The following is a 25182-nucleotide window of genomic DNA, read 5'->3' on the forward strand; positions in this document are numbered from 1 at the left end:
AGCACATTTTGCCAGCTGATCTTGAGTCTTTCATCAGCTAACACCCAAAAATCCTTCTCAGGACTGCTCTCAAGCCATTCTCTGCCCAGAATGCATTTGTTCTTGGGATTGCCCCAACCCAGGAGCAGAACATGCACTTGGACTTGTTGAACTTCATGAGGTTGGCATGGGCCCTCCTCTCAAGCCTGTCCAGGTCCCTCTGGATAGCATCCCTTCCCTCCAGCGTGTCAGCTGCTCTACTCAGCTTGGTGTCATCAAGATGGAAGGATGAGAAGTAGGGTGAGTGGCAGTTGAAGGGCCTCCAGTGACAAAAGAGATACTGGGGAGAAAAGTAGTAGTGTGGAGAAATTAAGCCCATTAATAAAAAGATGAGCCGGGGTTAAATTAAGAGCTCTGCAGAGGCACTGTGGCCCTTGTGGGAAGGGCCTGGTTCCGATACTCTTATTCAGCACTGTTTATTTTGCTTTAGTGGAGACTTCTTGGAGAACATTGTACAATTAGAAGGCAGAGATTGTAAGGGACTGTATGATTGTCCCTTACTTGCATGATTCACATTTAAATAGGTGAATGAGTATAAGGAAAAGCTTCTCACATCAGCTATCATCAGTATTTTCGAGCCAGTAGTTGCAAGTCCCACAGGGCACTGCATGGTCCTGGTCCCAGAGCAGCCAGATCAGGAAGTGGATCACAGCCACCATGACCACTCATGAGCTTGGAATTCCTTCCTGTGGTACAGGAGGGAGGGAGGAGGCTACATCATTTGTTTCTGGATCTCAATCTGACATGCAGTTGCACAGCAGCCAGGATGTAGTTTGGGAGGTAGAAAGCTCCAAGCGCACAAACTGTGGGATGCTTATTTGGTGCAGTAATCAGCAGATAAACACAAGCACAAGCCATATGTTTTCTCTAAAGAACAATTAGAGAAGGCACAATCAGTGTGTAGATACTTCCTTCTTGTACCTGGCAATGGTAGCTTTCTTTAGCTTTTTCTATTCAAAAATCAGGCTCCAGGGAAGTAGAGAATTAAATCATTTAAATTAACCTCTCCCTCAGCACTGCGAATTCCAAAGAGCAAGTGCTGACACACTGCCGGGCCCTTACAAGTTCAGTCCCAAAGGAGCACGTGCTAGAAGGCCTCATTTAGCAGCAGGTTTTTAAATTCAGATGTTAGATCAAGAACAGGGTACAAAATAAATGGTCTCAGACAAAATTTCATTTTTTAATTGGCAAAGTATTTTCATCTTCCTGCTTTTCTCCTCAATCCTCTGTTTCTGTCCATGACTAAATCTGCTTAGCTTAGTTTTCAATAGGCCCTCAGAATCTATTTTGTTATGAACTGACACTTACCTTGAACTTTTCTGCTTTTTTGCCTTGCCATGGTTGAGTGTGTACAAAACGTCTAACAGTGCATGTCAAAATGAATGTCACATGTTCATACTTTTATAATTACATAATTCAGACTATGAAAATATGCCACTTTTCAACTGTTTACCTAAACATTAAATTTCTTGAAAGTACTAATGTGTTCTTTTCTTTCTTATGTACAGCAAAACTTGGAGAGTAACCTCACCAACCTTATTAAGAGAAATACTGAACTGGAAACTCTTCTGGCAAAACTCATTCAGACCTGTCAACATGTAGAAGTGAGTACTGACCTGCATTTGAAATACTTGTAAACTGAATTACATTTGCTTTGAGCTTTCAGAAAAGTTTTAAATAAAATCATAACAAGTACAAAACTAAATTAAGGTTGTGATAAACAGATTTGGAACTTTTTCACTGTTAAATGGTATTCCCATTACAGCTAATCCTCCTTACATTCATTCCTGTTCTCTTTGAATTAGGGTTTTATATTTGCTTGGCCCTCAACACTGCTAAACTTTGGTACACCAATCACTATCTGTATAACACTTACCTGCTTGGCTCCTTAACAAGGCAGAATAATACACACTGATGGAAAACTAAGGCAAAGAAACAGTAAGGCCCAGACCCACAGTGCTTTCTATTTGCCAATGATTACTTTTAAAATTAGAATTAAGTATCTAAATACAGATGTGGCCTTCATTTTTTCTTCAAAGAATAAAAATGCCTACAAGTCTTTGAGTTGCCTGAGGGTATCACAGAATGGAAGGACCTGGATTCAAATTACCTCCAAATCTTGGGGATACATTAGATGGCCCTGTGGGGACTGCTGCTCTATATGCAAATTAAAATAATCACAGACTAATTTAACATTGGGAGCTTGCATAGGAAGAAAAAAGAGTCCAAAATAGACTCTGTTTTAGCAGAAGTTCTCTTTTTACTCTTTTCAAATCTATAAGACCTTTTCAGTTTCTTAACATATATTCTGGTCAGTGAAGCAATAACCACCATGAACAAATAGCTTCCATATTATAAAAACTTGCAGAAAACAGCATGAAATGCTGTCATTATGCTTTCTGTCATTAAAATTATACAAATATCCTCGTAGCATCAAAGTGCTTTCCTTGTGGTCAGTCTCAGCTATGAGTTCCAAGTGAGTCACCACATATAAAATGTATTTTCCCCCCTCCTCCAGGAAAATTGTGGATGAAGAATACTAGAGGACCAGGGAAGGCTCAACCTCATGAGGCCCACATGTTTCTTGACAGATATTAAATTCATTGAGATGCACTATGCTGATGATTTGCTGTGCTAGCAGTTTTCATAAGTGCTAAACTCAATTTTAGATGACATGAGGCAGGAATCAGAAAACACATAATGGAGAATCACAACACAAATAGTGGCAGTATACACCTTAATCACAGAGAAAAGATACTTTCAGTTGATCAGCTAATTGCTAGCCAGATTAGCATAGCAAACTTATTTTTCAGTGATGAATGGTTGGGGTTTTGTTTGCATTACAATACTGTCTGTTGACAGGCTTCAACACAGGAACATTTCACTCCTGACTGCATTATGATTACTGCAGCAACCTTATTTATTCAGAGAAGAGTATGCAGTATGTGCTTAACTGCATATAATAATAGTAATGTTGAGTATGGCTGCCCATATGTGCAAAAGGAGGCCAAGTTTTTTGTTAGCATTACCTGTAGAATAGTCCTCAGGAATTTGGAGGAGGAAGGTAGACTCAACCCAGAGCTTTGAGACATGAGTATGATGGGCAGAAAGTTAACTGTAACATACATTGCCAGCCTGCTCTGGAGAAATTCTTTTCTACTGTCTGCCAGCTTTTCAGCAAAGCCACTTTTCATTACTTACAAAGTTCCATAGAGGCTCCCTGTAGGACTTCTTTTCCAGACCAAAATTCAGCCACCTAAGTAGGCCCAAGAGCAGCTGTTTGTTGTGAGTAGATTTAAAGTAACATCTTAAAAAATTCGTACTTGTTGACAGTGGCAATGTCAGATTTTGGAGCAATAAAACCAAACAACAACAACAAAACCCACAAGACTGTTCTTCCACAGAGATCACTCCATCCATTTTTCTACCAGCTAGTTGGCCTGTCACCTCACTGACTCAGTGAGGCTCTACAAGACCGTGAAAGTTATCACAAGATTAGACTTGAGGTAATGGTTTGGAGTTCTTTATGATACACAGCAATAATATCATACAGAATAAGTGTAGCATCAGATGGGATGACTTGCAGATAATGAGAGAAAGAGACAAGACACATTTTCTTCCAATATATATAAAAATCAGAGTAAAAAGTATGAAGCAGATAAGCTCAGGACAGCACAAAGCCTCTTCTACATTAATGGCATATATCCAAGGTGTGCTAGTCAAAGAAAAAATTAAATTGTTCCTCCTCCACTGTGCTGTATTTCCAGCAGTAAGATTTGCTATTACAAAAAATCCAACTTGTTCAACTTGTAACAGATGTGCTACTGTCCCCTGAGTCCTGTTTTAGAAAAATTCTCTGTAGATGTAAAGAAATAGCAACAAAAATGTTAATAAATTCCTACCACGTCTTATTCTTCAAATTAGTCTAATTAGCATTTAAATTAGTTGAATATTAAAAGAATGAGCTTCAGTCAAAACCCCGAACCTAAGCATCACTGGAAATTGGGCAAATGGGATGTGGAAGTAAACTCTAAGGCTATCTGTTTTTTCCAGAACTATATGAAAACTTCAGATACAATGTGAATATCTCAAACACTCAAGATGCTGAGGCTTGTATAGAATTCAGTGTGCTCTTTTTCCTTGTGATTCTTCTGTACCAAAGTTCATCCAAACAAAAACAGAGAATGAAACAAACAGTATGCTGTTGTAATGTTAATATTAAAATTTTTAAATTAGAAAATAGTTAAAACGTTTTCAATGATTATACTAGTGTTGCCATATGAACTCATTAACTGGTTGAAATTGAGCAGGCAGTTGGTTTTATAGGAGAGGTCTCACAGTTCTCTTTTTCATTTTTGATACAATATATTATGGATAATGATGTAAAACATAGTGAATGCCATTTTTAAGCATTTAAAAATATAGGTAATGCACAGTAAAATCTGCTAGATTATCATTACCTAATTTAAAATTACTTTAGTGCTGGTTTATATTTTCAGATTTTAAAACTGAGTGAAAACAAGATGCCTTGTGGGGGTTTTATGCCAAATAATGTGAACTCTGAAAAACAAAGAAGAAAACGAGGTTACTGGTCCTTGTGTTAAAGTTACCCAGTTTTTATTAAGGAGTACATAAAAAACAATTGTTCTAATTAACATGTGTTTATAGAAACTAGAAACACTGTCTAAGGAAAATATCATCTAAGGAAACAAACAAACAAAAAAATCTCAACACTGTCACGATGAAGGAAAAATGAATGTCATTTTTGGCTTTTGATTTGGACCAGGAGCTGATGTTTCTTAAAATGAACAACAAACAGACCATGTGTCTTTTGCATAAATGCATCTTCACCAGCCAAACCAAATGTTGTTATAGTGCCACTGTTTCTCATCAACAAAGTGTGCTGTTAATGGCTTCCCAGCAACAGACTTCATGGCAGATTAATTATTTACCCCACGTCTTTCTCATCAGGTGATTGCAAGTTCATCTATAGCAAAAACTAAATCCTGTCACTCTCTATCCCAAAACTAAAGCATGTTCCCTTCAGAAAGAGAACCGTTTTCACTTTTCTCTCATATTAGCAGGCAGGAACTACTCAGCAATGTGCACTCTCTGGAAACTGGATGATTTCCAGCAGCAAGGGAGGGGACTTGGGAGCTGCCTTTCGTCACAGCAGCAGGGATGTAAATCTTAACTATTTTTAGATGGACCTCATCAATTTGTGACAAGGTTTATCCTGATGTGGGATCTAATCTTGAGAGACTGGAGGGGTCCACTTCCAGACTTGGGTTCCTGTGAGTGGTTTTGGACCTAACAGCAGGAAAAACTGGGTGAATAAATCAAGCCAGACATGTCTTTACTGTTTTAAGTGAAGCTGAGATATTATTAAGTGTTTTATAAAATCTGGATGACTGACTTTGTGCCCAGTATGAAAGTATAGTCTGTGCTAATACTTACTTTGTGGTAACACTTAATTAAAAAAATACCATTTTCTCAGTGGGAGCCACACCCTGAGAACTGCACACTTCAGACACTTAAAATTATTTTCTATCCCAAATCATCCTTTTTATTTAGAATCATACAAGCACACTGATTTTACTCCCTTTCTAAACTCATTCCTGACATGTGTTTTCTTTTACACTTGCGTTTGTATTCTCTTCCTCTGAAATCCCATCTGTCCTTCCTTGATTTTCCTGAAATTCCCAAGGCTGTTCATCAGGCAAGTTTTGTTTTCCTTCCTTGGAGATAATGGCAGGTCTACAACCTCACACCCTTGGCCAGGCTGCTTTCTGCAGCTTTCCACAGCATGTGAGGGGGTGCAGAGCCCCAGAGTCCCAGTACTCCTCCTCTGTGAGGATCACCAGGCTCAGCTGTAACAAATGGTAGGTTGACTCATATGATAAAATGCAGTTTTCCATGCAAAATGAGAGGACTGAATAGAAATGGCTTCTAAAGTTAAATATAACTATTTCATAGAATCATAGAATTGTTTGAGTTGGAAGGGACTTCAAAAAGCTATCTAGTCTAACTCCCCTGCTATGTACAGGGACATCTATAGCTAGATCAGGGTGCTCAGAGCCTTTTTATATAGTTCTGGTTTGCAGTTTTCATACATCTTGTAATATCTGTAGAAAACCAGTAAATAAAGAACTAAAACCAGTCCTGGTAGATTATTTCCTATAAATTCCATGGACATTCACCCAGTGAGGGAGCCCTCTAGCATGTGGTTAAATCAGCATGTTTCTCTAAAGAGTCCATAAAAACATCCTTGTGTGACAGGAAGGCAGCTACTTCGTTTTGGAGCAAAGGGGAGGATGACTGGGGAAAGGTACTTAAAAGGCATACATTAACAGCCTGGGTATAAGGACTCTACAGCAGCTGAAGCTCTAGCTGGAGTTCCACTGCTGCAGAATTTTGTTGGTAACAGATGGGTGTATCTGAAATTTCTTGTAAGGGCCTTGGACAAATCTAAAACCACCATTATAAAATCAAAATTGCCAGAGTTTACAAGTCACTTTGCTATTATGAATGCATGAGTTTGCTGCAGGCATTTTAGATCATGACCGCAACTGACATTAGGCACATATTTGAGCATGAGATTCTTTGGACAGTTATTATTTTTCTAAACGCTTCCAGTATTGTTTCTGGACATTCTTCTCATCTCTTCTAGGAAGTATATGATCAAGCATCTATTATTTAGTCAATACCATGAAGCTGCTCTCATCTGTTATGCAGAAACATAATCTGAATTCAGATGCAGGAAAATTTGGAGCAATTATCCAAGGGAGAGGGGAAAGGAAATAGGTTTTGCTTGTAGACAGTTTTATAACATCTGTACCTCAGTCTTTTTGTTTGGTTTGGTTTGATTTTCAATTCACCAAACGTCATAGGAAGCAAATTTTGGACACTGCTGCAAAATCATTTTTGGCTATACAAAGAGGGGAAGGCATTTCCCTATAATTGCATAACCCTCAAACTGCTGCCTCCTTTGCTTTCTGTTTGTAATGGAAATGTTCAGTTTCTAGCTCACTTCTAAAGATCTGCTGCAGGCTGGATCTCAGCAGAAACTTCCCAATCAAAAATTGTTTTTGTGTCTCGCAGTGTGTTTTTATGGCTATGTTGTGCAATCACCCAAACAAAGTTGTGTATTGAAAGGTCCTTAGCACAGATAGTGAACACATACACCAGTCAGCCACGTTTTAAATCAATGTGACAGCAGTCGTGCAAAACTGATGAAGATGGCAGCACCTGCAAAAAGTCTGCTGTTACCTTTTTTCTTCATCTTTTTTTTTTTCTTCTCTTTTCCCCCCTTGCCTTATCAAAAAGAAATGAGGCAAATGGGAAAACTATAAATAATGAAAATTCAAATTTGTGTTTAGACTGTGTCTGCAAGAGAGTTTCCTTAAATTTAATGATGCTGTGTGGCCTCCATCCTATCCTATATGAGATACGTGGAGCATTTCTGCTATTTGAGGGAAAGCAAAATCAGAACTCAGCTGTCAGAGTGATTCCCTGAAGAAGCACAAACAATGAAGAGGCTTTGTCTGTGACAATAAAAAACAGAGGATGCTCATGTTTTCCTTGTCATGGCACTTACTCATTTTTGAGATTTGGGTCCATTGCATTCAAAGCCTGAGTCAACTGAGAAGTTCTCTGTAGGAAAATCTTAGTGCAAAGCCTTTATGTAGATTTTGGTGGCTGAACTGCTGCAGATGTCCTTTGTAGTCATACATTGCTGAATACTCGTGCTTTAGAATAAAAAATACACTTTGGTGAGGGTTTCTAGACAATAGGAAAGGGGCAATGGATTAAAAAAGTGTTTACCATCAGTATAAAGTATATAGGGTAGGTAATATGGAAAGTATCTCCACTGAAAACCTTTTTTTTTCCTGTTTTAATGCCTCCTAGTTTTGCAAAGATACAAGTTCTTTGTTCGCAGCTGTAGTCTCTTTAAGTCCTAGAAGTAACTTCTTAATTTTATTTTATTTTATTTTTAAAGTAGGCAGAAGGACTTGAAGGAAACCGGGAGCTATTTTTCTCAATGAAAGATTAATTAGCAAACTTGATGTGCCTGAAACCCTAAGGAAGGTTTATAGCATTTTTTTTCCTCTGACAGTTTCTAATGAGAGGGAGACGTTTTATCTGTTAATGTGGTTTAGATAAAATACGTGGCATGATCTAATTTTGATTTACAAGTACTTGATTTCAAGCTTTAACTCCACTCTCATAAAACCTGAGTTCATTCAAAGTAGCTTCAAGGAGGCTTCAGTGAGTCCTAATTTTACGTAAAAGTAGAGAAATCTTGAAAATAAAACTAACAAAACATGCTGAGTATATGGATACTATAGAATTAATACTCATTCAAGGATGTCCTCAATTCATACCCAGTATGCCCTAGCCTAGTAGTCAAATATTATTTGCCTAAGGAAACATTTAATTGCTTTCACCAATGACTAATTAAATGCATAACTAGTCACATACATGTGTCTGGAACTGCAGCACTTATGCATACAGTTAATGTACAGATTAGGCATATACTAGAATATGTATTATTTTGAAAATTTTGGAGTCGATTATGATATGGGTTGCATGGATTAAATTTAAACTATTATAAATAGTAAATATAAACTAAGTAGGAATACTAGTCACTGCCTGGTAAAAAGACCAGTTCCAATTCCCTCCATCTCTTCCTCTGCCTCACACCCATACATGGGTATGTGTTCATATTTGTATCAGACTGACATCCCTGCAAAACTTTGTCCTTAGAACCAGAGAGTAAATTCCGGTCGCTGTTAATCACTAATCAAGTAAAACAGCAGGTATGCTTTGTGCCTACCATCTGAGAGCATAACTAGGCAATCAGAATGTTTTTACTTTTTGGAGCTCTGTCTTTGAGCCATTTACCTCTACGGGAATAAGTACTCCTAGGTTTCTCCATTATCTATCCTAACAGAAGCTGCTGAACAATAATGAGCAGCAAGAAGACCAAAGGCATTGTTGCTCTAGCAAGTATGCTAAGGACTGGGCCAGAGACCACAGATCCTGGTTGAGCATTTTAAGTACTGAACTGCTGGTTACAAGGGTTCATCTTCAGCATCCTTTGAACTTCAGCAATTACTTACTTGGTTTTGTTTTTCTATCCTGAATAAACCAAGTGGAATATTTTGCTCAACATGACACAAAGGCATGGTGTCAGCAGGAAAAACAAAATCAGAACAATAAATTAGTAAATATTGTTCAATTCAAACAAATATTTTTATTATTTAGGTTCAAAGAATCAATTACCAGGAAGGGCAAAAAATAATGACTTATAACCGAAGGATTAATTTAACCCTCTTAGCATGTCTTGAAAAAACACATCCCTCCTAAGGGCTGGTTTCACTAGCTGCTTAATCCAGTTTTAAACATCACTGCTGCCAGAAGTGCCCACCCCCCCTGCTCCTGCCCTCCCAGCTGTGCTGCTCTGCCAGTGCAATATCCAAGTGAGCCAGGTGAGCTCAGCCCAGCCATTTCCCCAGGCAGCTGCACCACCTTCAGCGCATAGAAGGAAAGTGGGGAAAGACTTTTCTTTTTGGCAGTATGGTCCCAGAACAGTTTAACCTAGCTGTGAAACTGTATTTTTGTTCTCTCAGTCAATATCTTTCTTCCACTGTGCTTTCCTACGCTGAAAAAGGCTAACTAGGTTCAGCATCATGCTGCATTTGTGTTTCATAAAACACGGTGCTTGGTTTCTTGAAGCAGGCCTAGTCTGTCATCTGTCAGCCTCACTGTATCTGGAGAGGTTCCTTATTAGAATTTTCCAGACAATTTGAATTTAAGATGTTTAATGTTTTTAATGAAAATCTTATGAAAGCAATTTGTTTGCTTTCCATGAAACTTCTGTGTTGTTTTTGTTCTGTTTTGCTTTGCTTCTCTGATTGGATTGTAAATGTCACTGGAAGACTGCTAGGATCCTTGCTGGTTTGTTTTTCTCAGCCATCTGCTTCAAAGCACAGCAAGGCAAAAAGAACCAAAGAACCAAAAACAAAACAACAACAACAAAAATAACAACTTAAAAGTAATATTTGAATGAGTAATGTGAGTGTTTCAGACTTCTAAAAAGGTTTACTTTGAGTCAAGATTGGGAAAGATAGCCTTATCAGTGTAACTCAAAGCGCTATCTATAGCTATCCTTGCCTAATTTGCTCTTCATTCACCAAATTCCTAGGTAGCCAGAATCAGTTGCTGTACTTTTGTGCTGACCTTTGTTTAACCTGCACTGAGACTGCCTCTAGACCCAGGATAGAGATAAACATAGAATGCAAACAAAAACAAAGCCTCTGGCACCTTGAAATGGGAGATGGCCATTCTGTTCTCTTGCACCAATTTAGTCTAAAGCAGTTGTAGTTGATCCCTTCAGATGGCAAGCTGATTAATATCACATATTTCCAAAGGCACAGTTTGTCACAGTAGATAAAATCAGTTTTACTCTTAGATTTGATAAAATCTGAAAAAAGCATTAGTCTAAGAGTTGCTTTTGCTCTACAAAAGTAAATTGAATAACCTATGTTATCAAATAGGGATATGAAAGGAAAGAATTTCTGGCCAGGAATTCAGGCTTAAAACCTAAAGAAAAAGAAGTATGTGGGAATAAAGCAATGGTTGTTAAGCAGAATTAATGCAATTTGTTGGGTTTTTTCTCTTTTATTTTGGTTTATTTGTGCATAAATAGTAATTTTTTAACCATCAACTTACACCCGTAAAGAAAAGCTGATATTCTTTACTTACTGGATGGCCATGCCTGTGGCATTTTGACGCACGTAGACCATTTTCAAATAGGAAAGTTAAACCTAAACACATGCCTCACTTTCTAGAGATCCTTCTACAACCTACTTTATTTCAGTTTGCACCACTAATGGAGGACCAGTGAATAAAAATTACTTTGGTTTCAATTAATTTATCCCAGTCGGTACAGTCTTTAAAAAGCAGGCAACTTCTTAGGGTGTCTTATTTTGTTGGTCATTTTGGGATTATTTGCCAATGGACTTAAGCATTTGCACTTGTAGATAAAGTTGCCTGGCCCAGAGGGAGAGTTTTGTTCCTGTGGAAAAAAAGTCTGCTGAGATACTAAAATATCCTTTGATTCTGGTATATTAGTTTTCATAATGTGAATTTAGTCCTATGGCACTCTGTTTGCCATTGAATTAACCATAGAAGCTTTCCTGTAACCTTGAACCACAAGCGGCATTACAGTTTTGTGATTTCCCAGACATCTGCTAGGGACTTTGAAACCACCATTTTCATTTTCTTATGACCTAAGCTGCAATTTAACTCAGGTCTCTGAAGATGAAAGCCTAGGAAGCCTCTACAGAGAGTAGAATGCTTTCCAAAGCGGTTCTTAGCTTATGGAGCTGGGAGCAGCTGGCCTGCTTTCCCCTTTGGGTCAGGTGGGCTTGTGGTTTCCAGCTCCCTGTCAGAGATGTGAGGAAACCCTATTTCTCTGTTGTTTAACACCCACTCCTTGAGGCTTACATTATTAGACCGTATCCATCTGTCTGGAAAACCTGGAAGGATCTCTGACTGCTTTATTTTCAGCTAATTTTCTGAGGTATTAAGATATTTGGGAAGTAGAAATAAACTACCCATGAAAGGAAAAGGACTAAACTAAGTCCTTTCTAGTTTGTTTTGTTGTGGAAAATGTCATAACTTCACTAAATCCTAACAAGGCCTCTGAGTCCATTTTTCAAAAGTTTTGTGGTGTGGAAGAGAAGATTTTTAAAATGATACCAACAAAGCAACAATACTTTATGTTTAACATATATATAGGTTTAATATATATATATATATATATATATATAGGTTATGAATTTCTGAGGAGTTTTCTAATGCCAGAACTCAGTGCATTGGTATCAGTGGTATTTTCAACAGAAAGTTGTCTCCAAGTCCAGCATAAACTCTTGGGCAATGAAAATCCTGTATTTAAGAATTGATATTCATCCTGGATGGAGGATGCACTGAATTAATTCTGTTCTCTGCATGATACAGAGCCTCCCACAAGCCAAGTCTTTTCAAATGAGTCTCTCAGTCTTTTTTCAATGAACTCTTTGGAAAGAGAGCTTGTTTTTAATGTGGAAAAATATAGAACATAAAACCTCAGATATTTTCATCAGACAGAACTTGCATTCCTTGGCCAGTCTCAGCTGGAAGTTATTGTCAAGGTTGCTGTTCATCAAAGGACTCCAGCAGAAGGCAAAGTCTTATTCTGGTATTTCTGTAGCACCTGTACAGCAGAGCCCTGTTCCATGCCTCTGGCTCTTTGGTCTGAAATATGACTCCTCAGAAATACACAAGTAAATAATATTCAGTGTTAATCTCACAAGTAGTCCCTTTAGGGCCATAGCTAATATGCTGCACTTAAAGTTAGGCATGTGCTCAATTATGAAGTTATTACCGATTCAGAGGCCTTCTTGGATGAAATTTTGATTAAGGAGTATTTCAGTTTGAGAAAAGCCACCAAATTAAATGTTGTTTTCTTTTTTCGTGTGAGTCTCAGACATATAAAATAGTTTTGGAAATATTCCTTCCAGTTTTAATAAGCTCATGTAAACTATAACATTGGAAATGTCTTCGAATGAAGTTTATAAAAGAGTATACTTTTCAGATTTCAAAGGAAAAAGAGAAGTCTGCAGACAGTGTGTAAGAAATTCAAAGCTTTCTTCCAAGCATTTCATTTTTCTTAGTCTAGAGTTTCTTAATTTAAAATTTAATTAGTACATTACTTTTCAAACCATCTGGGCATTAATGAAACGCTGCTGACTTAAACTTTCTGAACTCTCTCTATCATGAAAGTCAACCCAAATACTACTCAGGTCTACCACACAAACACATTCATGACATAAGTGTTGATAGAAGTAACACTTTGAGTGGAAGCTACTCAAAAGTCCTGTGAAATGTTAGAGTAATTCAGTGCCAAAGTCAGCACAGGCATGAATAAACCTTGGTATTGAAGTAAGAGTTGCATCCGTGTATAGTGAATGGGATTGTTGCCCCTTGACTGAGCCCATTTGATATTTTGATATATATTTTAGTTGACTACTACTAGACTCACTGTAAGCTATTGGTGGAGAGATGAATGCATTGTCAGAGGCTGTGGGTGAGCTGCTTAATGATCTGTCTCTCCCCATGGACTCTGATGGAAAGCCAGGTTTAGAACATTGCTGTTGGGAACAGATAAACAGGCAACTAAAACTGCATGGTGGAAGTATTTTCTACTTCTTCAAATTCTATGTGCAGCATTCTTCAGAATTTTCAGTACCATCTGTCCCCTTCCAGAAATGAATTTATTTTCTCTTCATAACCCTGACAGCATAACTAATATTTAAGCCAATGAAATATGCGACTAAATTTTAACTTTATAAAGGTTTGAGGAAGATCATCTGAAATGTTAATGAAAGCAGGTCTTTGTAAACAAGTCCCCTCTTTGCCCAGAGGACACAGTGTATTGTAAATAAGAAGGTATTTATAAAATTGGTCCTGACCCAAACTTAGACACATAGGCATTTGCTTAATCTTAATGAGCTCTGTAATATGCTTACAGGTAAATGCATGTTTAAAAACATAGTTGGAAGAAAAAAGAAGAAAGCTGAGACAGATCAAGGTGTTCATTGGACTGACATAAATAACCAAGGAGGAGAAATATAGTTAGTTTTCACCTGGAACCATTCGCTATTCTGGTTCTCCACTAGCTCTACTAATCCAATGGAAATGCTGATGTAGTGTAGTTATAGCAGAAACTGGCCGGGACTGAAGGCTGCTTTACTCTCTTAGCAGAGTGAACATGGAAGCTCAACTCTGAAATCGCTACTTTTGGTTTTTTTTTCAATTGTAGATATAATGAGGACTTTTAACCTTTTTTATTTCTCCCTAAGTTCTTTATTTATGCAACACGTGCTATTGCTGGTGGGGAGCTACATTTTGCTTGTCATACAAAATGTTGACTTTCCACTAAAAAAAAAAAAATCAGTCTAATTCAAAAAGAAAGCATTTTCATCTGAAATACAAAACATTTATATTTCAAGTTTCACAGAAAGTCAACATTTTCCACAGAAAACTAGTATTCTTTGTTGCTTCTTTTGGTGCTAAAAACAGATTTGGCAGCTCTTATTATGTCTGCATCAGCACAGTTATTATATTCTGATTTGTCATCAAAGTATCACTGATAAAGAAGACATTTCATACACATTACTGAGTAATGTCACTTGGATCTCTGGTTACTTAAATCTTTCACAATCCACTGTGTGGATACTGAAAATAGTTAAATGTTATGTTTTCAATTGTTAAATTCCAGAAATCAAACATTAGGAATCACTAATGAAAGCACTAATGAAAGCAATTAAGCCAAAGTAGTGAACATACACTGTCACTCCACAGTTTGCACTTTGAGCATGTAGTATAGCTCTGTTTCTCCTATCAAAAAGGAAATGGCAGACCTGGCAAAGTTTCAGAGAAGGAAGCAAGAATGATTGAAAGTATAGAATGCCTTTTGTGTGAAGAAAAACTGAATCATATCAGACTCTTCAGTGTGGAAAAGAAGCCCTACAAGAGGGTAAACCAGTAATCTAGTAGATCCAAAGAAGATACTCTTATGAGGATTAATAATGATGTTTAGTGTCTAGTTCAAGATGATTCTGGGCTGAAACTGGTTGGAGGATGAGGCAGTATTTATGGGAAGCACCATTCCTGCTTGACTTTCTTAAGACACCTTGCTAGCAGATGCTGGCACTAGCAGTTAATGGAGGCAGGATAATGTACCAGAGTTACCATGTCATCCAGTACTTGCGCTCTTATATGTGTGAGTATTCATGCAGTCCTATGTACTTCTTCAGTCTGTGATGTGTTGTGCCCCTCCTGGAGAGCTTTCATATCTAACGCCTGTCAGACATAACTGACATCACTCGGTCATTGTAGGAACAGGCTTTTCTCGCTAGAGTTAGAAATAAGATGGGGACTTATTCTCAAGTCCCATCTCTTAGAAAACATACAAATGAAAGATTACGTCATGTTTCAGTATTTCACAAAGTCCAAGACAGGAAAATCAAAACTATATATAAACTATACATGGAACAGCATTGGAAGAAAAAGTGAAAAGCAACTTTTTTAAAATAATATCTTTTAAATTAGAAAAATGAAAACAAAAATAACAAAAAAGACTTTGATAATCAACATGGTTTACTTTGTAGGTAAATGCATCTCGCCAAGAAACCAAGCTGATGGAAGAATGTGACCAGCTCATCGAAATAATACAACAGAGACGACAAATAATTGGAACCAAAATCAAGGAAGGAAAGGTAACAGCTTTTCTTCTCTAGATCACTGAAACAACATTACTTCCTTATGCTTACAGCTTTTTAATTCAGGTACTTAAATATGTGTAAGTCTCCTGGGCCAATGCTTTTTTTTTTTTTTTTTTTTATTTAAAGAGGAATGAAATTAACTAAGTATTAGTATGTTGGACTCAAACACTTTATTTAGTATTTCTCTTCCTACATGCGATCGTAATTTTTAAGGATAAACATTGAAATTATATCACTGTCGGTAAATAATAATAAAAAGATGACTAATTAATGCTTCCTTCCTTCTGCTATATGTTTAACATCCTGTCTCCAAAATTTTCACTTTCACAGGGTGCCACAGTACTTGCTACACATTTCTAATTACTGAGTTATGATTATTATTCGTGGCAAACATAGCAAGCAGTAAAATCTCTGATATTCAAGTTTCAATGCATTGAGCTAGCGACCTGTTAACTCAGAACCACATTAGAGTCAAATTAACATTCTTATTTGCTTGGTACATGGTGTTTACTCTTTAACTGCTAAACTAACCAAGTCAAATATAAACTCTTCTTGTGTGGGAAAGACTCAGGAAAGGAACAAAGTCAAGAGCAGGTTAAATGGTTCATTCAGCTGTCAAGCTATTCCAATTAACTTGAAATGAAAAGCCTGTGGGCAAGGGCTGACTTAAACATGTTTGAAACTACGGGTCCTGTACATTGTGTGACAGAACCTGAATTTCCTCATGCTGTTAGCAAAATGTAATTCCCTTCTACATGGAAATGATGGCCTTTTGAATTATTGTTTCAACTGTGTTCCCCTATGTATTGAAACCAGCTGTGCATTCAGTGAAGTAGAAATCTTTCCCTTATTTTGGATTTATGCTTCACTAGTTGCTTTTTAAAAATAGATTGCTTGTGAATATGTATTCTGATGTTCAAATGTATGTGCATATTGCTGATATCAGAATATATCCCCATTCTTTGTTCTGCTTTGTTTAATAAAAAGTGGTACCACTGGAAGGCCAGTTTAGGTCTGGAATGTGTTTCCTCAGAAAGCTGTAGATGCTGAAAGATTCATGGAGTCAAGAGACTTGTGGACTAACTCATGAAAGAAAAACAAACTGAAGAAAAATCAGAGAACAAAAACAGCAATAACAATAACAACAATGCAAAATGAAATGCTGCAATGCTACTTTAGGTTCAGGACATCCGTGAGCCACAGAATGCTGCTGGCTGAGTCAGTCCTCTTGAGAATGTGTTATTTCCTAGACTGGTGCTTTCACTACTGGCCTATTTGAAACTAGATGCTGAGCTAGATGGACAATTAAGATTAGTTCTTAATCTGTTCTTAAAGTGAGAATCAGGCTTGACTCTTCTGAGCATTTACGTATATACCATAGTAGTCACAAAACTTTGTTATGGATTACAGTGTCCAGGGAGATCTCTATTGGCCAGAAAATCTGAAAAACCACAAGAAATTCAGCTCCTTTTAGAGCAGGCAGTGACTTCTCTCTGTAGTCTTTCTGGAAGGCAAAGACTGGCAGATTTTTCTAGGAAACCATGTTGAAGGCTACAGAGATGAAAACACTCAAGTACCGTTCTAGCTAAGACTGCAGGGCTCCAAATTCAGATATACCAGTCTCACAATGGAGTGCAGCTCCTTCCTCAATCTCACTTATGACCTAAAACCTATAAAATCCAACTGAGCACTTAGCAGGAAGAACACTTAAATAGACAAGATAATTTTAGCGCAGAGGTCATTCCTGCCACTATGGACAGAGGGAGGGGACACTCTTCCTTTAGATATTTATGGTCATTTGTCTTTTTAAGTTATAAAGAAAAATCAAATAAACAACAACAACAAAAACTGGACCATATGTAGACCTTGAAACTCATGGCATGTCCTCTAAATGGTAAAAGCTCACAAGGTAACATTATATCACTTCACGCATTCTTTTATTATTATTATTATTAATACATAAATGAAAAGGTAACCTATTACTGCAGTCTACCTTTCTCTGGTTAAGCTAGTGTAGCCAAATTGTGACCTCTGGTTAAATGCACAATTAGAAAACGTATTTTCTTCTCCTTGGAACTATCGGTTGAACCATTCCCATTCCCAGTATCTATCTCCCCTTCCAGTGTTTTTATGAAAAGCTGGGATCTAAATACTATTCCTTTATCTGGATGAGTAATTGTGAAAGTACTTCAGTTATTGAGTCTTTCTTCTCAGTGTAATTGTACATCTAGGTGCATAGCAACCTAAACATAAGTGGACATTAGTAAAGCCACCAACACCAGCTGTATCAACGAAGTATAGCCAGTGAGTCATAAATCAGTGGAAGAGATTCTCTGCCTCTGCTCAGCACTTTAATAGACCTCATCTAGTTATTGTATCCAGGTTTCGACTCCAAGCACAGGAAGGCAGGAACAAACTGGAGGAAACTCAGGGAAGGGCCTCCAAGGCACTGGGCGCCTGAACACTTGAACTGTGGGAAAGCCAGATTATGACAGGGGCATTCTCAAAATCTGTATTCTTTTCCTGCATTTTTATCTTTATTTCTTCTACCCTTAAATGAAACGCCAATGTCACAGAACACTAATTGTTTGGACAGTGATTTCTTTTTGAAAGTTTTCCAAAGTATGCTTTTTCCTGTGGACATTAATTGTCATGTAGGAGCACTAAGATACATTCCTGCTTAGAATGTGAAACTCCTGTCACAATAACTGAAATTACACTCAACAACTTCAAAGTTCATGCTGTAATTCCCAAGATTTAGAACTCTGTCAAGACCATAAGCATGCACTTTTTTGCTAATACACATACTGTTTAGTTTCCTCATTATTTTGTAACTGAGTCTTAATGCCTTTCTAAACTTAAGATTATTTCATTTCCTTCCTTTTTCTTACTCCTGTTCAAACCATGAAGTAGCAGCAATCCTGGTGTGATAACAAAGGGAGGGACTCCCAGACCTTTCAGGAACTATGAGTTTTGTTAGCCAACATTGTCTTTAAACAGGGAATGGACTGTGCCCCTTCCTAACCTTTCAGCTAGTGATTACAGTCACATCTACTGTGTTTATCTCCAGCACATATGTTTTCAGTAACAATAATCATCTCTTCAGTACTACTGTGCTTTTGTCCGGTTAAAAATTCCCCCCAGAAAACCACCTTGTTTGACTAAAAGCTTGTAATGAGAAAGGCAAGCATGTATCATTGGTAGAAATCAAAAGTCTTTTTTTTCTCAAGTTTTATTTTCGGATGATTTTTTATGAAGCTTAGCTCAGTAATACAAATATATATATATATATGCAATCTGTAAGCTGCCATTGAGACTGATCTCTTTACTTCAGGGAAATGGTTATCTAAATAGCCGTTAGTTATCATGTAAGCAGAAAGTACCAGGAAATGACGTTGCTTCTGTTGGAAGTTAAGCCAGCTGTGGTTGTTTTGGCTCTCCTCTGTTGTTTTCCATGTGGAAAATTTTGCTAGTGGAAGGCAGTCACCATCAAACTGGTGTGAAAGAAGCTATTTGTCTTGGGTCCCCCTTTCCATGTCAGTTCTGCCTCAAAAGTGCAAATGTAATAGTGATTTGTGACCTAAGAGAAGTGACTGCTTTCTTATATTTCTGCACAAGGTGGTGAGGTTGAGAAAACTGGCTCAACAGATTGCCAACTGCAAACAGTGCATTGAGCGCTCAACATCCCTCATCTCTCAGGCTGAGCAGTCGCTGAAGGAGAACGATCACGCTCGCTTCCTGCAAACCGCTAAAAACATCACCGAAAGGTAAATATGTTCCTCTCAATAAGCAGGAGAACCTCAATTTCAGGCAGTTAGGTTGCTGTGTTGCTTTGTCCCACCACTGTGACAATGTGGTCAAAGAAGGGAGGGTGAGTTGCTGCATCCCCCAGTAACACCACTTTGTGCTGTACTAGACAAGGGCAGAACTTGCTGTAATGCTAAATCAGAACATCCCTTTGAAAAGAGAACTAGTCAAGAAAGGGCATGAAATAAGAATTAGAACAGTTAGAAAAGTTCATAGATTCAGAAAGAAATGAGGGAGCATGTGCATTCCCTTGGGAGAAATTTGACATAGTCTAACAAAACAGTGAGGAGCAAGGTAACAAAACTAGGAATTGGGCTTCATGATCCTTATGGGTCCCTTCCAACTCACAATATTATATTATCTTCTGATTCTATGGAAATGTGTAGCTTTGAGAACATATGATGTACATCTCAAGTAGCCCACTTAAATAGTTGAGGGTTCAACAACTTGGATGTCTGGAAGATATGGACGCTACCGTTCTTGGTTCCTGGGTGCGGGGAATTTCTGCTACTTCTAGCATCCTTGCTCTTTTTCAGATATATCAAAAGCAAGGGAATTAGTGTTTTCAGGAACCTGTGCTGTCAGAAAATTCAGACTGGTTTTAGGGCTAATGCTGTGAAGGCTGAAACGTTCCCACTGAACATCAACAGTGATTTCTGGTTAAATTCAATTGGAATTATCCTCTGTTTAGCCATTAGCAAGAGAAACAAAAGGAGCACGTACCTGTGACAATGATTAAGAAAAATATAATAAAGCATCTTAATTTGTTCAGCTTTTTAATTTTGCTTTTCTTTTTATCAATATCTGACTTCACATTTTACCTTCACAACTAGGCCAATTTTGACCCATGAAATTCCTTGCTTTTAAGCCAGCTGCTTACTCTGGAGCACTGTATGCGGATTCATAGAATATCTGTTTTCACCAAAGCTGTTTTAATCAATTTATACACAAACCAAAAACACTGAGTTTCTCATTACAAGTTCATAGAATAGAAACTCTGTTAGTTCACATGTGGTGAGCAATATTTCATTTGCACTCAGACTGCTGGTGTAACAATCTCGCCAAGGTCCTGAACTCCTGGAGCTAAAACAGTTTTCTGAAACTATGCTCACTGCATTTCTTCATACATATATTTCAAAGTAATTGTAGTATAATATTCTCTTTTGTAAGCACAACAGGTAACTATGTATAGCAAAAATATTACACACACTACAATGATTTATATCATGGATTATTTACAATGGGTGAACTGAATTTATCCTAGAAAACCCCTATCCAGCCAAGTACAGTGTCAGATGGAGCAAGTAGAAAGTACAGGAGGAAATTCATTCCTTTGAATCTAAAATGATCTTTGAAATGGTGAACCATCAAAAACTGACTTTAACACACTTAATCACACTGCATTCTTTGTATTGTCCCAAAAGAGTCTTCTTCAGGGAAACTTTTCACATTACATATCTGCTTGCTGGGTTTTTAGTAAGGCCATTGCTGATTTTTTGGAGGTGTGTGTCAGGCTGAGTCTGCCCTGCTAGAAACATATGGCCCTACAAGAAGCATATGTCCTGTTTCTCTACTAGATTTAGAAACAAGACAGCACAACTGCAACTGCAGGGGAACTACTTGGGAGTGAGAGGGACAGGGAAGAAACAACATCAATTTCATAGAGAAACAGTGCTGAAAACATCACGGCAAGAATTATTGACTAGGACTATTGACTTCGCAGATTAACCTTTGAAAGCCATGTAGAAAACAATAAGAAATGCAGCTCAGTTTTTTACTTTTCCAACTGAATTCCTAAAATACTCCAAAATGTATTTCTTAGCAAGTGTTGGCTTGCAGCCTTTTCAGTCACATCTACAGTGAAATGCTCCAATGTGGGGAACTGTTAATTGAAGCAATCCAAACATTTTGACCTGACACCTTTTGACTGACAAATAAGTGGCATATATTGTGCTCATGGTTTTGTGTTTTTCTCCAAACTAAAACAATTTTCTGTTGTATAACATGAGGTTTAATAACCTCTTCATGGAATTCTCTCCTGAATTTTCTGTCAGTATTTCCAATATCCAGCTATGCAGTAATAAATGTTTTGAGACGTCAGACTGAAGGATCCAAAAAGTAAATACTGTTGGCAACTTTCTTCTGAAAGTTCATTTTTTAAAGCTCTTGCTGGTAGACAAACAAAAACTGGATGCAGCTTCTGAAATGAGGTAGGCAAGGAAACCCTTTAGTCTGAAGGAAGTGTGCACACATGCTTTGCAGGGAAAAGCTGTTCAAGAATAAACTGTGCTGACATCTATTGGTTTTATCTTTCCCTATGCTTTTTGTATTTAACAGCAGTGTGCTGTGTTAAACAGCTGAGGAGGTGTGATCTGCAGCAAGCCCTTGAGACAGCACTGTGAAGGAATGCCTGTAGCAAGGAACTGCATGGGAAAAAAAGGGGCTGGGAGAGATGCAGCATCTGTCAGAATTGCTTAAAACACAGATAAAAATTGTGCTAATGCTACCTTGGTTCAGGAAAGGACTGGAAGGAACAGTTCTAAGTATAGTGTTGCTCAGTCTGTATTTTATTAAAAACTTACCTAACGCTGCACATTAGACAAAAGCTAAGTACCAAGAGATTTTTACTTCCAAAAGTAAAAGTGTCAGGAGAAACTCCTAACAGCTGGTATAAATAAAATACTCATAAAATATTTGTCAAGCTTTTGGAGAACTGATAGTGATTGTGATGGTTAGATCCTACTTTGTTGAAGAAGCTATTGCGTTTTTGGATGTACTAAAAAACCTTTCCTTTTCATTATAGGGTTTCCATGGCAACTGCATCCTCCCAGGTTCTAATTCCTGAAATTAATCTCAATGATACTTTTGATACTTTCGCACTTGATTTTACCAGGGAGAAGAAATTGTTGGAATGCCTTGATTATCTTACAGGTAATCTTCTCAATATACTAATGTATTTCTCATAAAACAGTAGTAATAGGATTTTCTTCATTGCTCTCCCATTTGAACTTCTATATTTAACCCCCAAGTTGTCCTAGAGTGCCCCAGGTATCATTAGATGCTACCAGCTACATCAGGGATGTATTTTCTGTCATCCTCATTCCTCTCACTGCTCCCCACCAGGATGTGGATAAGTGTAAGAAATGGTTAAAAGTCACAGCAGCATAATGAAATAAACAAACAGCTGGAGCTCAGCCTTTAGTGGCACAGATCACAGCCCCAAGCCAGAGGAAGGGGAGCAGGGACTCAGTGCTATTTCCCAGGAGGCAGATGCGCTAAGAATTACACTGTCCCTGAGGGCTGCCTTCTCACTGCCGCAGATTGCAGTCTGGCAGATGTCCTGAGCAACCAGAAGCTGTTCAAGTGATCTGCGTGGGGGGCTTAGTAGTGGAAAATGTTTTCTTGTAGCGACTGTGCCTTTTCCCCATCACATAACTGGAGGACCGTGCTGTGTTTGGGGCTGGGGAGCATGCAGTGCACTCTGCAATTAGCTGAGAGCTTTGGCCTGTTGACTCCTACAGGATTGAATCCTTACTGATGGCCTGAGTCATGTGCAGTCTCAGAGTATGTAATGACTCACAAAGAGAAAGAAATTACTGTAATTTAGGATGTTTTAATTTCAATGCCAGAATTAGAACAATTCATTCCAGTTCAATTGAAAACAGAAGAGACAGGGCTGGGTTTTCATTTTGCAGGGTCTTTAAGCATCTTCTGTTAATAGTCACAATTTGCAATGAAAAACACAAAGCACTGTTAGAAAAGCCCTTGAAAAATCTACATGGGCCCATTCTCTTTGCCTAAATTGCAGGAAATGTACTCCTGCTGTTTCAGAAGAATGCAGGAGCTTGGAGTCTCCTCATGGCCAAACACAGGATCTTTTGAGATGCAGAGGGCTCATTTCTATTTTTTCTGCAGGGGAATAAATGATCAAATGAATTCTAGGAGAAACAAGACTATCTGCATGCACAGATCTGTGGAGTTACGGAACAGAATCACAAGGTTGGAAGGGACCTTCAAGATCATCTAGTCCAACTGTCCTCCCATTACCATTGTTACCTCAAGCCACTAAACCATATCTCATAGCTTCTTATCCAGACGCCTCTTGAACACTGCCAGGGTTGGCGACTCCACCACCACCCTAGGCAGCCACTCCAGTGTCTGACCACTCTCTGAGAAAAAGAATTTCTTCTTATGTCCAGTCTAAACCTCCTCTGGTACAACTTCTGGCCATTTACTGAGGTCCTGTTTGTTGCCTGGGAGAAGAGGCCAAGCCCCTCCTCATCACAACCTCCCTTCAGGAAGTTGTAGAGTTCAATGAGGTCTCCCCTGAGCCTCCTCTTCTCTAGGCTAAACAATCCCAGCTCCCTGAGCAGCTCCTCGTAAGACTTGTGCTCCAGACACCTCGCCATTTTTGTTGCCATTCTCTGGACATATCAGTATATGAAGGATACTCAAGTAAATAATACACAAAAATCTGGTGAAAGTTACTTGCTACTTTTTCTGCCAGTAGCTACCAGTTAAATGTTATGATGTCTGGCATTCACCTCATTCCCTCTCCCCCCACAGTCTGTTGAAGTTTTGCAACAAAACTTCAGTGCTCACCCTGAAGTTTTAAGAAGACAAGGAAATGAAAGGCTAACAAAAATGCCAGACACATTTGCCCAGACCTAAGAATTTTCCTGTAGAATAATTGAACTCAAATTGTTTATAGTGCAAGAAGAGGAATATCCACCTCATTTTGAGGCAGGTATACCGCATAACTGACTATTCTTGAGGTGCCTATTTCTCCCAGTTGGCTTCAAACAAAGGCTGGAAAGTCTTAATTCAAAAGTAGATAATTATGGTTTTGATATTCGAAGGTATTTGAGATGGATTCCATTTAGCAGTTCACCCATCCCCCAGTCTTCATGTCTTTGCACATCACACGTCAATATCACCAGTGTAATTGCCGTGCAGTGCAGAAAATGAAGGATGTGTCTGTACCAAAATGAAGGGTAGTCTTGCTGCAGTATTCAGTGCCATAAGGATCCCTTTTGTCGCCCATCATTCTGCCTGTGTTACTTCTGTGCCTTCTTCCTACCTCACTCACAGTCTTGGAAAATTCATCACAATCCAGTCTAGGGGAAACTGCAATATATCAAGCTGTTAAGCTGTTTTACAATAATCTACTGTTTTCATCCTTGCCTTTGATGCTCAGTGAAAAACAGTTTTAGCTGGCCCTGTATTTTACTATTTTTCTACACATTAATATCATCTGGTTGCAATGGCAAAATCCAAAACATGTTTGCATTAACTGAGCATAAAATGCAACTGATTCAGACTTTAAAAATATTTATGTAAATGCATCTATGTATATAATGTATATGCGCATGTGCATATACATAACCCTGATAGTCAAATGCACTTGATTCTTCTTTATTATTATTCAGAACTCTAGAGGAACATTTGTTTTATTTTCTCCTTTCAGATTGATGAATGCGATCTTTGTAGATTTTACATTGAAATCTGAGTGACAGAGTGAATTAGGTTTTACCTTTATCATGTTTCAGTTAGGTAAAATAAAGACTATTTGCAAGTCCTAGAAGTACATCTTTGTTGCCAATTAAGGGTAGATGTCTATATGATGTCTATCATCTGTACTGCTTCTGAACAAAATGTCAAAGCCTGAATTCCAAACTCATTCTCTCTGCCGTCAGTTGCTTTCAAAGCAATTGACTTCAGCTATCTTCTGAGGATTGTCTTCTCTGTTTCTTCCCCAATGTACTATATGTCAGATCTTCTTCATCTTCCATCTTCCCTAGCCATTTTCTAAGTGGCACATTGCAACTTGCATCTTTCTTTCTTCATAGGCTATTTCTTTCAGTCACTCCAAAGCTTCTGCTATCCAAATAGAAATCTCTGCTCTCTCTCTGAATGTTGCCAGCTAGACATTGAGATGTCAAGCTCAGCGTAGTAAAACAATGCCCTTAATCTTCTTATGAATGTTTCTTCCCTGGAATCTGTA

The 25182-nt window shown here is 38.1% G+C and overlaps 1 protein-coding gene across 5 annotated transcripts in view; it reads left to right on the forward strand.

The window, feature by feature from the left end:
- The window catches only part of MID1 (midline 1), a 234112-nt gene that overhangs the window by 182393 nt on the left and 26537 nt on the right, over positions 1-25182 (forward strand). For all 5 annotated transcript variants that reach the window (XM_015887013.2, XM_015886989.2, XM_032441298.1 and 2 more), the window contains 4 exons: positions 1548-1643; positions 15258-15365; positions 18990-19138; positions 21982-22109. In XM_015887013.2, coding sequence (XP_015742499.1) covers positions 1548-1643; positions 15258-15365; positions 18990-19138; positions 21982-22109 — 481 coding nt within the window. The remainder of the gene's footprint in view (positions 1-1547; positions 1644-15257; positions 15366-18989; positions 19139-21981; positions 22110-25182) is intronic.

The sequence above is a fragment of the Coturnix japonica genome, chromosome 1 (genome assembly GCF_001577835.2).
Source record: "Coturnix japonica isolate 7356 chromosome 1, Coturnix japonica 2.1, whole genome shotgun sequence".
Lineage (NCBI taxonomy): Eukaryota > Metazoa > Chordata > Aves > Galliformes > Phasianidae > Coturnix > Coturnix japonica.